Source organism: Scyliorhinus torazame, chromosome 22 (genome assembly GCF_047496885.1).
Source record: "Scyliorhinus torazame isolate Kashiwa2021f chromosome 22, sScyTor2.1, whole genome shotgun sequence".
Classification (NCBI taxonomy): Eukaryota; Metazoa; Chordata; class Chondrichthyes; order Carcharhiniformes; family Scyliorhinidae; genus Scyliorhinus; species Scyliorhinus torazame.
In genome coordinates, this window is record NC_092728.1 from 102547744 (window position 1) to 102561567 (window position 13824).

Here is a 13824-nt window from a genome sequence, read left to right on the forward strand (position 1 = left end):
AAGTAGTTGAACTCGCTTTAATTAAACATTGGTTTCCTGTCGAAGCTCGAATGTTGCCCTGGAACTGTGGTGGGCATCCAGGGTGGAGTTAGAATCTAACCAGCTGGCAGACAATTGCATCGCGCTTGCTACCACCCAGCTCTCAAATCACGTTTTGCAGTCAGGGCCTTATCTTTGTCGAGCAGCCCAATCTGCTTATTTAAAAGCACTGCCACTGGAAACGCGCGGAAGGCTCCATGAGAGCGGCCAGGGCAAAAAGGAACGATGAGGCATTATGGACCACTACCCAATGGAGTTAGAAAGCTTGTCTGAGCAAAGCAATTTCATGCATTTTTGAGCATTAAATGTTCTGTGAACTGGAACCAACTTTAACTTTATTCTTTTGCTACACCCATTCCCTGTGTAGTAATGTGTGTTCAATCTTTCGACAGTTGTGCATTTAACACTCCTCCAAAACTGTAATCAAACTGACCATTAAATTTGCAGCTGCGAACCAGAGCCCCGTATAATCATTTCAGTATGGAACAGACAAATTAATCTGCAGAAACTGGGCTGAATTTTCAACTTTGGCGATGGGAAACAGGAGCTGAGAATGATTCCTGGTCCCAGGCCCATCCCTTGTTGGCAGGGGGGACGAGCGGGGGGGGGGGGGGGGTGGGGGGGGGGGGGGAGCAGTCGCTTACCAGGGTTGGTATGGCGATGGGTTCCCTGCCCACGTTAGGGCAGTGGGCGGTCTCTCAAAGCTGCAGGGCCAATCAGAGACCTTCCAGTTTGAGAGTACAAGGTAAGTAAATGAGAGGGCACTTCAAAACTTCTTCAGCAACTTCTTTATCCGTTTAATTTAAAAGTAGAGAAAGCAGCTGACCCAATGTGGTTGCGTGGCCGGGGTCAGAATCTCTCTATGAGGGTAGCCTTTGGCGGCACTCCCTCCCTGGCAGATGGGGAGGGGAGGGAGGGCAGGACCAGTAGGCCTGTCCAGAGTGCTGGACCCGCTGACCTGCTGCTGGGTACCTGCCTCGAAGCAGTTAAGCCGCCCCCGTGAGGCCTGGATAGAGCGGACGTGGAGAGGATGTTTCCACTTGTAGGAAACACTAGAAGCAGAGGACACAATCTCAGACTGAAGGGCCGATCCTTTAAAACCGAGATGAGGAGGAATTTCCTCAGCCAGAGGGTGGTGAATCTGTGGGACTCTTTGCCGCAGAAGGCTGTGGAGGCCAAATCACTGAGTGTCTTTAAGGCAGAGATAGATAGGTTCTTGATTAATAAGGGGATCAGGGGTTATGGGGAGAAGGCAGGAGAATGGGGATGAGAAAAATATCAGCCATGATTGAATGGCGGAGCAGACTCGATGGGCCGAGTGGCCTAATTCTGCTCCTCTGTCTTATGGACTTATTATGCTCTTATGAAACTAGAAAATCCCATTCAACCTCCTTGCTAAACGTTACCTTTAAGGAGGCTCTTGCTGGGCCTATGTGCCAGTCTGTCTGGCAGCAGGTGACACCGCTGATCTGGAACCCGACTTGGCCACAATGGCTGACACCGCAAACGGAGAGGGACAAACAGCTCCCCGGCCAGCCGCAGCTTTCGCGGTACCATCAGCCTCCGTTCCTGACCTTGGAAACCCTGCCCCACCGAGAATTCCATCGTGAGGGGACTTTCCTGCACAGGGTAAACTGGAACCTGTGGAGGGAGGGTGGTCGTCGTGTTCTCAACCTTTAACCCTGCAGCTGACCCATTTCCCGAGAGGTTGCCTGAGCAACGCTGAACTCTGGTCGCCATGGAGCTTTGCTCGGAGCTGTCTTTGACTTGCTTCGTGCTTGGTGTTGACACGAGCCCTCTTTATTTGATGTTTGTAACCTTGAAAAGGAAATACGGGAAAATAAATTTGCAAAGTATTCAATGCATATTTTGCTATGTTGTCTGAATTAGGATGGAGCAACGATATTTTATTTTAAGACTGAACTACGGGAAGGATTACAGACATCCGAGGTTTTTTTGCGGCCAATTGAGATATTGGTGGAGTAATTGGATAAGCTGCAAAGTGGGTGCTGGTATCGCGATGCCCATTAACTCATGTCCGCTCTCCTCACTGCCAGCAATGCACAAACATTGTGCTACCTGCTGATTTAAATAATACCACATGCAGCCCAGTGCTAAACATTCTGCTGATTGGCTGCACACCTGATTGCTGAGGCCTTGACAGAAATCTTTGGATCCTCGCTGTCTTCAGGGGATGTCCCGGAGGACTGGAGAATAGCCAATGTTGTTCCTCTGTTTAAGAAGGGTGGCAGGGATAATCCCGGGAACTACAGGCCGGTGAGCCTTACTTCAGTGGTAGGGAAATTACTGGAGAGAATTCTTCGAGACAGGATCTACTCCCATTTGGAAGCAAATGGACGTATTAGTGAGAGGCAGCATGGTTTTGTGAAGGGGAGGTCGTGTCTCACTAACTTGATAGAGTTTTTCGAGGAGGTCACTAAGATGATTGATGCAGGTAGGGCAGTAGATGTTGTCTATATGGACTTCAGTAAGGCCTTTGACAAGGTCCCTCATGGTAGACTAGTACAAAAGGTGAAGTCACACGGGTTCAGGGGTGAACTGGCAAGGTGGATACAGAACTGGCTAGGCCATAGAAGGCAGAGGGTAGCAATGGAGGGATGCTTTTCTAATTGGAGGGCTGTGACCAGTGGTGTTCCACAGGGATCAGTGCTGGGACCTTTGCTCTTTGTAGTATATATAAATGATTTGGAGGAAAATGTAACTGGTCTGATTAGTAAGTTTGCAGACGACACAAAGGTTGGTGGAATTGCGGATAGCGATGAGGACTGTCTGAGGATACAGCAGGATTTAGATTGTCTGGAGACTTGGGCGGAGAGATGGCAGATGGAGTTTAACCTGGACAAATGTGAGGTAATGCATTTTGGAAGGGCTAATGCAGGTAGGGAATATACAGTGAATGGTAGAACCCTCAAGAGTATTGAAAGTCAAAGAGATCTAGGAGTACAGGTCCACAGATCACTGAAAGGGGCTACACAGGTGGAGAAGGTAGTCAAGAAGGCATACGGCATGCTTGCCTTCATTGGCCGGGGCATTGAGTATAAGAATTGGCAAGTCATGTTGCAGCTGTATAGAACCTTAGTTAGGCCACACTTGGAGTATAGTGTTCAATTCTGGTCGCCACACTACCAGAAGGATGTGGAGGCTTTAGAGAGGGTGCAGAAGAGATTTACCAGAATGTTGCCTGGTATGGAGGGCATAAGCTATGAGGAGCGATTGAATAAACTCGGTTTGTTCTCACTGGAACGAAGGAGGTTGAGGGGCGACCTGATAGAGGTATACAAAATTATGAGGGGCATAGACAGAGTGGATAGTCAGAGGCTTTTCCCCAGGGTAGAGGGGTCAATTACTAGGGGGCATAGGTTTAAGGTGAGAGGGGCAAAGTTTAGAGTAGATGTACGAGGCAAGTTTTTTACGCAGAGGGTAGTGGGTGCCTGGAACTCACTACCGGAGGAGGTAGTGGAGGCAGGGACGATAGGGACATTTAAGGGGCATCTTGACAAATATATGAATAGGATGGGAATAGAAGGATACGGACCCAGGAAGTGTAGAAGATTGTAGTTTAGTCGGGCAGTATGGTCGGCACGGGCTTGGAGGGCCGAAGGGCCTGTTCCTGTGCTGTACATTTCTTTGTTCTTTGTTCTTTGTTGTTCTCAGCAGGGAGGCGGCCCATATCAATGCAAGGCCAGCAACACTAGCCTGCTCCTCTTCAAGGGGACCTGAATTTGGGCTGCGGGAGGTGCTGGACCGGGTTGCAGAGGATGTTCTGAGCAGGAAGAAGGGTGAAAATGGCCGAACAAGTGGGCAGAGCACGTCTTCAAGTTTCTCTGACTTGCTCTGGGTGCGGGATGTGGGCAGGAGGAGACCACAATTTGACAGGAGGTCCTCCATCCAGGTACTGAGGAGGCAGTGGAAGCAGATGACCATGGCTGTCAATGCCAGGATCGTAGTCCTGAGAACTTGTGCAGGAAGAAGCTTAGCGATCTCACCCAAGTGGTCAAGGTCAATAAATGTATCTTCAAAAGCCACATTAACCAGTAGCCTCACATGCTGCTTCATTCACCAATGTTCTCTGTCAACCACGATTCATAACTAACGTTCATAACTTCACCTTACCCTCACACGTTAAGCACTGCTACAGGTCTCACACCCACACCTCATAGCTTGCACACACTGCCAGTTATTCATCTTTGGCAGACACATCACCCAAACATATGCACATCCATTGAGACACTTGCCTCTCTCTTGCAGAGCAAGGGTGTGACATTGACCAGCAGCGGGTCACGCATGGGCGCATGTCCCTTATCCCCAGCGAGAAGACAGTGCTGACAATCGTGGGATCAGCAATGATTTAGGACATGGTCAGCGGCAGGATTGAAACCATAGAAGATAACAATGTGCTCCGACACAACCCCCCTTCTTACACTCACACCCCCCCATCCCACAATCTCTTCTGATCTACAAACTTCAGATGGTGTAAGCATGCACCTCTTAATTCCCCACCCTCCCTCCCCGCAACTCTTGTGTCTCCCTCCTTTCAGATGCCCAAGAACTGCCACCTCGCCAAGCAGTGTTACAGCAGGGTGACGTTCCACACATCACTAGATCCCACATTCGTAGGCCCCAGATTCCGCCACCATACGTTCTTTAGAGGCTAGCTTAGAGGTGAGACCTGTGTGTGGTGAGTCACCCGTTATAAGGAGGTTGAGGCCAGGGATGGGATAAAGGTGTGGCACAGGTGTGCCCGGAGGGTGAGGTCTCACCAGCAGAGGTTCGAGATGAGGACCTCAGTGGAGTGGGATTCAAACAAATGGTGAAAGTGCGGGTTGCAACCCACGGGTGGGTCGCAGGCGTGTGTTGGGAGGGTAGCGGAGCGATCGTTCGCGCGCGTTTCCATGGTGGTCCCAATTGCGGAAGAAACGCCCAACGGCCACTACCTGCTTTTACATTGAAAATGGCCGTCGCTGCTGCCTCTTCACTGAAAATAAATGAGACAGTGTGGAGTCTTCCGGCCAGAAGTGGCAGCAGAGAGCAGGTCACGTGTCCTGCACGTACACCTGACATGAAGCATCCTCTATGTATGTATTTTGCCGCCAAATTACAGAGGAGAGCTGCTTCTATATTCTAGCTGCTGGAAAGCAAGGCAAGAGGACTGTGAAAGCTGGACCATTTTCTTAAAAGTAAGAGTCGGCCAGAGACTCAAATAGGCAATGAACCTACTGGACAGGATTTCACAACAGAATCTGCTGGAGAGAACTGCACAGGAGAGTCCAGGGCAGGACAGAGCAGTGCTAGTGTAAGCACTGTGCAGAGCTCCAGGGCCTCTGGCTAACAGCATACAACGAAGAAACTTAACTCGGGAACAAAGCAATGTAAAGATAATTTCTTGAGGTATGTGCCAATGCAAATAAGGATGCAAAGCCCATGTTATATGCAGGGGAGTACTGGCGAAATGAGAGGAGAAGTTTCAGATTTTGAAAGTGGTGAGTGAAAAGTTCCAGAGTCAGTTATTAATTTACAGCTGACTCCAAATGAAAAGACTACACTGCTGTAGCTGACCTGTGATAGCACATTAACAACGCACCAAAATCCCATGGGGCTGTCAGCATTCCGGAGTAGCATCTCCCAGGAGTATCCAGTGCTGAGTAAAACAAGCATTTTGTTGCTATTGCCCTTGACAACGACCTACATGTGCGAGGTTGAACTTTCCGTTTCCATAAAGATGAAGACGGCACAAAGGAACTGGCTGAAGTCTGCACCTGGTATGTGCATTGCCCTCTGCTCCTTTGAACTTGATTCAAGTGAGATCGTGAAGGCCAAGCAGGCTCCCCTTTCGCATTGCAGGTAAGCGAACGTGGCCTGGGTCGCGAAGGTCGGCCGGCGCGGGTCCCGTAGGTTGGCCTGTTGGCAAAGGTGTGCCCTGAGAAAAAAAGTTTGAAATACCCTGTTCTATTCCATGCTTGAAGCATTCGACAAAATCCTGCTGTCGCCGTGGAGAAGCACTACGGACTCTGACAGCAACTTGGCGCAGGGTTTTATGCAGAGCTTGGAGCCATGCATTCCAGGGTGGAAGTGGTGGGTCACTCATCTCTTGTGGACCCAAACATGGGGCGAGACCTGGGTGGCCGATATCTCAGCCTTGCAGAAGCCACCCAAACTCTGAATGCTGTACTGGCAGCACAGACTGAGGCTAATCCCAGCAGGCTGTCGGCATGGCTGTGGTGGCCACTGCTCAGAGGGGCTTGAGGGTATCAGAGAAATCTGTCCTCCGCCGATTTCTGAGGTGCCAGGGGAGTGGCAGTGGCTTTGTGCGGCTCGGGCCTGTTGTCCTCTTTCAGGATCGTTCATTGCCCCGTCACTGTCAATCCACCCTTTGGTGGTGGCTTTCATTGTCACCTTGTAGCCCGGTGATGCTGTGATAGTCAGTGATGGGTAGAAAGCAAGGTGAGCAGAATGCTGGTTTGGGTTTGTGTTTGCTGGAAGCGTGGTCTGACCCTATAGCCCATTCCAAGAGGATGCGGCGATCACCTTCTATCTCCGTCCTCAGCTGCTCACCGTTTCCATGGTGGCAAGGGTCATGCCCTCGTGATGGCGAAATGGGCCATGATGCAGCGACCATAATAAATCGTGGTGCACATTCCGATAAATCCTGCGGGGCTCCTTGCGAGTGGTCCAGAATGCAGAGCCCTCGCACTGTAGCAGCCTGACTCTCATTATATGCATGCTGGCCGCATCTGGCGACTTTGTGCCAAGTGGTCAGTGGATAGCTCTGGTCACCTTGCAGCCACACTCAGATTTTTAAAAAAAAATTAATTTGGAGTGTCCAATTCATTTTTTTCCATTGAAGGGGCAATTGAACGCGGCCAATCCACCTGCCCTGCACATCTTTGGAGTGTGGGGGTGAAACCCACGCAAACACGGGGAGAATGTGCAAACTCCACATGGACCCAGAGCCGGGATCGAACCTGAGACCTCGGCGCCGTGAGGCAGCAGGGCTAACCCACTGCGCCACCGTGCTGCCCCCCGCCACCCTCAGATTTAATGGGATGACTCAAGCACTGAGGGTTCTACGGATTGGCTCAGAATGAAAGCGTCACGACTGTTGCCAGGATTTGGGGCATTGACCTGCATGATGTGATGAGTGGGGCCGTCCACCAGCTGCATGCTCAGTGGGTGGAATCCGGCGCATTTAGATGTGGCACCTACAAAGCCATGTGGGTGCAGTCCATGGCATCGGAATGCCTGATATACTGGCAAAACCATGTGCACACGTCACCTGCTTTTCTCTGCTCAGAGAGAAAACAATGTCCTGACATGCACAACAACCGGTTCCCTCCATTGTGTAGCAGTGGATGGTGAACTTGGAGTTGTCAGGTATCTCTGCTGCTCCAGTTTGGAAGGATCCTTACACAAAGACATTCAGGGCCACTGTCACCTCCACAGCCATTGGCAGTGTCATCGTTCCCCTGCTTTGAACCTGCAAAGTTCCACAAGCATTTACATTGTAAAAACAAAGTTAACGCAATTGTAAAAACAATAAATCAAAGTCTCTCGAAATGTCAGAAAGACCAAGGAACTGATCATCGACTTCAGGAAGCGCAGCACGACACACTCCCGTCTGCATCAATGGCTCCGAAGGGGAGATGGTCGATAGCTTTAAGTTCCTGGGAGTCACCATCACCAACAGTCTGTCCTGGGCCACTCGCGTTGATGCCCAAGAAAGCCCAACAACATCTCTACTTCCTGCAGAAGCTAAAGAAATTTGGCATGTCTGCATCAACTCTCACAAACTTCTACAGGTGTGCCATAGAGAGCATCCTATCCGGCTGCATCACAGTCTGGTATGGCAACTGCTCAGTCCAAGTCGCAAGAAACTGCAGACTGTGGTGAACTCAGCCCAACGCATCACACAAGTTTGCCACCCCCACATTGATTCTGTATATACCTCCCGCTGCCTCAGGAAGGCAGACAGCATTATCAGAGACCCCTCCCACCCAGGCATCACCTTCCTGCAGACCCTTCCATCAGGCAGAAGGTACAGAAGTCTGAAGACCCGCACATCCAGACATAGGAACAGCTTCTTCCCGAGAGCTACTAGACTCCTCAACGACTCCTCCTCGGACTGATCTGTTCCCTGTAAGAACACTATTCACGATGCCATATGCTGCTCTTGCTCATGTATTTGCTTTGTTTGGCCCCTTGTTCCGCACTGTAACCAATCACTATTTGTCGATGTACCATTTGTCAATGTTCTCTGTTGATTATTCTTTTCGTCTACTATGTACGGACTGTGTACATTCCCTTGGCTGCAGAAAAATACTTTTCACTGTACTTCGGTACATGTGACAATAAATCAAATCAAATCAAAATCAATGCCCACAATTATCTTATCTTATCTCCTATCTTAATGGACGGACAAGAAATCCTCCCTGAAGACTGTAGGTGATCTGTCCATGTGGAGTTTGCACATTCTACCCGTGTCTGCGTGGGCTTCGCTCCCACAACCCAAAGATGTGCAGGGTAGGTGAATTGGCCATGCTAAATTGCCCCTTAATTGGGAAAAAATGAATTGGGCACTCTAAATCTATTTTTTTTAAACTCTAGAAAAGATTTATTCAGCCTCCCCCCCCCTCCCCCCACCCTTGACTCTGTGTCTTCTTATCTATAGATTGCAAAGGAACAGATTTTCCACTGCCACAGAAAGTCTGGGGAAATTAAACAACATTTGGAAAGAACTTTCAAGCTCTCGGAAGATGCTTTTACTCAGAAAATGCTGAGATTCTCTTTGTTCTCTTAACCCTAGGGTGAACCTGGCGAGTCTGGGAAGGTGGGGAAGGTCGGAGAACAGGTAGGTGCCTTCTCATTCTCATCATAGAAGCAGAATTGTTTTGTAGCGTGCTGAACACGAGTTAATGTGTAGCAAGCTTGTACCTGAAAGTTAACCATTTTGACCTGATTGAAAATTAACTTTTATAGCTCTCAGTACGTGGAACATGGTTAAATTGCAGTGAAGTGGCAACATTTAAATGCCCTGAACAATGAAAATACAGACTGTTGAGGGATATTTCAAATAGGGGTTGAGTAATATGCCTGAACTACAAGTCCATTCTAATGAGACAGACAGGTACCTGGGGCGCGAGTCTCCCAGCCCGGCGCAGGGCTGGAGAATTGCCACAAGCGCTCCGACACCGGCGCGCGATTCTCTGAGGTGCGGAGAATCGGCACCATTTTGCTCCGGTGCGGTTGGTGCGGCGCGGGGCCGCTGCACGAGGCTGGGCCGCCGATTCTCCGGCCCAGATGGGCCGAGCGGCCACGCGGAAAAAGCAGAGTCCCGCCGGCGCCTTCCACACCTGGTCGCTGCCGGCGGGAACTCTGCGCGAAGGGTCGGGGGGCGTCCTCCGTCCCCGGGGGAGGGGGGGCCCGCCTCCGATGGGGCCTGGCCAGCGATCGGGGCCCACCAATCGGCGGGCCGGCCTCTCCCCCCCCCCCCCCCCCCCCCCCACCACCACCCCGGGCCTACTTTGTTGCGCGTCCGGCCCCAGAACCCCGCGCCATGTTGCGTCGGGGCCGGCACGTTCCGTAAAGCCACCGCGCGGGTTGGCGCCGCCCCCAGTGCGTGCCAGGAAGTGAGGCTGGAGCGGCCTGAACCGCTCCAGCGCCGTGCTGGCCCCCTGTGGGGGCCAGAATCGCTAGTGCCCGTGCCCGTTTCACGCCATCGTGAAACGCGACGGCGCAGACTCTCTGTCCCGTGATCGGAGAATCGCGCCCATGGTTTGGTACATTGGAATACTCTGAAAATTACAGTTCAATTCAGAGTCACTGTTACAGCATAGTTGGTAAATTGCCCGCTGTTAGTCAAACTCTGTAGAATGTCTTGTGTCTGGAAAGTTTTCACAAGCGTCCTAATCGTAATGCGCCTTTTGTTTGTTTTTTCACTATCATATTTCTTTCAACAAGTTTATTAAATATATTTCAGAAGTAACCAGCAGAATAGGACTGCAACCAATGATTACATAGAAACATTGAAAATATACGCAGGAGGAGGCCATTCGGCCCTTCGAGCCTGCTCCCCCATTCATTATGATAATGGCTGATCATCAAATTCAATACCCTGATCCTGCCTTCCCCCCATATCCCTTGATCCCTTTAGCCCCAAGAGCTATAGCTAATTCCTTCTTGAAATTACACAATGTTTTGGCCTCAACTATTTTCTGTAATAGCGAATTCCACAGATTCACCGCTCTCTGGGTGAAGAAATGTCTCCGCACCTCAGTCCTAAAAGGTCTCCCCCTTATCCTCAAACTATGACCCCTGGTTCTGGACTCCCCCACCATCGGGAACATTCTTTCTGAATCTACTTTGTTAGAATTTTCTAAGTTTCTGAGACCCACTCTCACTCTTCTAAACTCCAGTGAATATAATCCTAACCGACTTAGTCTCTCCTCATGTGACAGTCCCGCCATCCCAGGAATCAGCCTGGTTAACCTTCGCTGCACTCCCTCCATAGCAAGAACATCCTTCCTCGGATAAGGACACCAAAACTGCCCACAATACTCCAGGTGGGGCCTCACCAACGCCCTGTATAATTTCAGTAAAACATCCCTATTCCTCTACTCAAATCCTCTGGCTATGAATTGTAAGCTGAGTAATTCTGTGGGCATGTTGCGATAAAACGTGGATGTAATAGCATGCATCAGCATAGCAAGGAGATGCACTTTGCAAAGGAGAAGTGTGGAGCTGAGGCAAGGCACCTACAATTGCGTGGAGAGATTCAAAGAGAGAACCATCCCTCTTCAATTATTTCTTTTTCTTTAAATTTTAGAGTGTCCAATTACTTTTTTCCAATTAAGGGGCAATTTAGCGCGGCCAATCCACCTACCCTGCACATCTTTGTGACGTGGGGGCGAAATCCACGCAAACACGGGGAGAACGTGCACACTCCACACGGACAGTGACCCAGAGCCGGGATCGAACCCGAGTCCTCGGCGCCGTGAGGCAGCAGTGCTAACCACTGCGCCCCATCCCTATTCAATTATAATGTTTCTATTTCATTCTTTCATCGGATGATGGCGCCGCTAACTGGATCAGCATTTATTGCCCATCCCTAATTGCACTTGAGCTGAGTGTCTCGCTCGGCCATTTCAGAGGCGACTTAAGAGTCAACCACTCTGGAGTCACCTGTAGGCCAGACCGGGTAAGGACGGCCGATTTCCTTCCCTAAAAAGCATGAGTGAGCCAGGTGGGTTTTTACAACAATCGATAATGGTTTCATGGTCACCTTTAGACTTTTAATTCCAGATTTCTGTTTGTTGAATTCAATTTCCACCATCTGCCCTGGTGGGATTCGAACATTGCCTCCAGAGCAATGCCCTGGTTCTTGGGATTACAAGTCCAGTGACAACACCGTTACGCCACCACTCCCCACCTCCCCTACAAGTGATCCTACATTGGCAAATACCGGGAAACTAGTGGCCTGCTCACTGTCTAAACTACGTGCTTGGTAGCTTGAGTATCTCACGTGAAGAGGGGCTGGTTTAGCACAGGGCTAAAGAGCTGGCATTTAAAGCAGACCAAGGCAGGCCAGCAGCACGGTTCAATTCCCGTACCAGCCTCCCTGAACAGGTGCCGGAATGTGGTGACTAAGGGCTTTTCACAGTAACTTCATTTGAAGCCTACTTGTGACAATAAGTGATTTTCATTTTCATTTCAAGTTGGACAAGACAACCTCACCAACTAAAGCTCGGATCTGTAAAATTACTATAACATTGAAGGAACAACAATCGTGGTTTAAGCATTTAAAGAAGAACGGATAGGGCTGCACGGTGGGGCAGTGGTTCACCCTTCTGCCTTGCGCCGCCGAAGACCCGGGTTCGATCCCGGCCCCGGATCCCTGTCAGAGTGGAGTTTGCACATTCTCCCCGTGCCTGCATGGGTCTCACCCCGCCCCCCGCCCGTCCCCCCCCCCCCACAACCCAAAAAGAAAAGCTGGGTTGGTGGATTGGCCCCGTTAAATTGCCCCTTAATTGGGAAAAATAGACTTGGATACTCTAAATTTATATTTTAAAAAAAAGAAGAATGGATCAACTCTGAATCGGTGTTGAATCTGCAATTTCGGCTGCACAGAGGCCTGATACACAGGAGAATGGTCCAGTCTGGTGACGCACTGGGATGTAAACAATAGGTTGAAAGGTGTTTCCTTGTTGCTAAAGAAAAAGCAATTGCAGGGGTATATAGAAGGAGCAAAAGGGGTGGGATTAACTGAGTTCCTCTATGAAACAGCCCACACACACACAATGGACAAAATGGCCTCTTTTTATTCATTCAAAGGATGTGGGTTCCGCTGGCTGGGCCTAGCATTTACTGCTCATCCCTAGTTGCTCCCGGGAAGGTGTCAATGAGCCGATGCCTTGAACCGCTGCAGCCAAGTGGTGTAGGTACACCCCCAGTGCTGTGAGGGAGGCAGTTCCAGGATTTTGATCCACAGAAAGTGAAGGAACGGCCGATATGCTTCCAGATCAGGATGGGGAGTGACCTGGAGGGGAACTTCCTGGTGGTGGTACTCCCAGGTATCTGCAGCCCTTGTCCTTCTGGGTGGCAGTGGCCACGGGTTTGGAAGGTACTTTCAAAGGAGTCTTGGCGAGTTGCTGCGGTGTAGATGGTGCACACGGCTGCCACTGTTCCTCAGTGGGGAGGGAGTGAATGTGGAAGCTGTGCCAATCAAGCGGGGCTGCTTTGTCGTGGGTGCTGTCGAGCTTCTTGAGTGTTGTTGGAGCTGCGCTCACCCAGGCAAGTGGAGGGTATTCCATCGCACTCCTGACTTGAGCCTTGCGGATGATGGGCAGGCTTATTGGAAATGATGCGGCTGAGATTTGGGACTCCAGTAGGAATTTCAGTTCTGATCCGATGGGCTGTTGCCATCCCAACTGAATGACCATTGAAATGGGCAACAACACGGAAGAAATTCTTGGGGGCAATTCTCCGAGCCCCGCACCGGGCCGGAGAGTCGCCGCAACCGCGCCACGACGCCCCGAGGTGCGGAGAATCGGCGCCATTTGCGCCGCCGAATTTGACGCGGCGCGGGGCCGCTGATTCTCCGGCCCAGATGGGCCGCGCGGATACGACAGAGTCCCGCCGGCGCTGTTCACCCCTGGTCGCTGCCGGCTGGAACTCTGCGCGGAGGGCCGGGGAGGGCAGCCTGTGGGGGGGGGGGGGGGGGGTGTAGGAGGGCTCCGTCCCCAGGGGGGGACCTCCGATGGGGTCTGACCCGCGGTCGGGGACCACCGATCGGCGGGCCAGCCTCTCCACCCGGGCCTACTTTCCTGCACGGCCGGCACCTGAACACCGACGCCATGTTGCATCGGGGGCCGGCGCGCAGATGAAGTCCCGCGCGCATGCGCAGGTTGGCGCAGCCCATTTGGCGCCGGGAAGGGAGGCTGGAGCAGCGTGAACCGCTCCAGCGCCATGCTGGCCCCCTGTGGGGGACAGAATAGGTCGTACCCGGGCCCGTTTCACGACGGCGCGAACGCTTGGGCTCCATTTGGGAGAATCACCTCCCCCTTGTGTTCCTGAATCCTCTAAAGGGAAACATCTGTGCAATGTCAGTACTCGGGAAGTAAAGGGAATGATTTTCCTGTGCGCTTCCACCAGTAATATTCTCCGAAACCCCAGCAGTCCTCATTTCCCGGGTGAATGAAGGGCCAGGGCTGTCCGTCCCTGCTTCTAAAAAAAAAACCCGTTCAGCAAAGTGAGGATGAATATCCTATTGAT

The 13824-nt window shown here is 51.1% G+C and overlaps 1 protein-coding gene across 1 annotated transcript in view; it reads left to right on the forward strand.

The window, feature by feature from the left end:
• col27a1b (collagen, type XXVII, alpha 1b) overlaps positions 1-13824 on the forward strand; it is a 699034-nt gene that overhangs the window by 375692 nt on the left and 309518 nt on the right. Inside the window, exon 23 of the mRNA XM_072487808.1 lies at positions 8861-8905. Coding sequence (XP_072343909.1) covers positions 8861-8905 — 45 coding nt within the window. The remainder of the gene's footprint in view (positions 1-8860; positions 8906-13824) is intronic.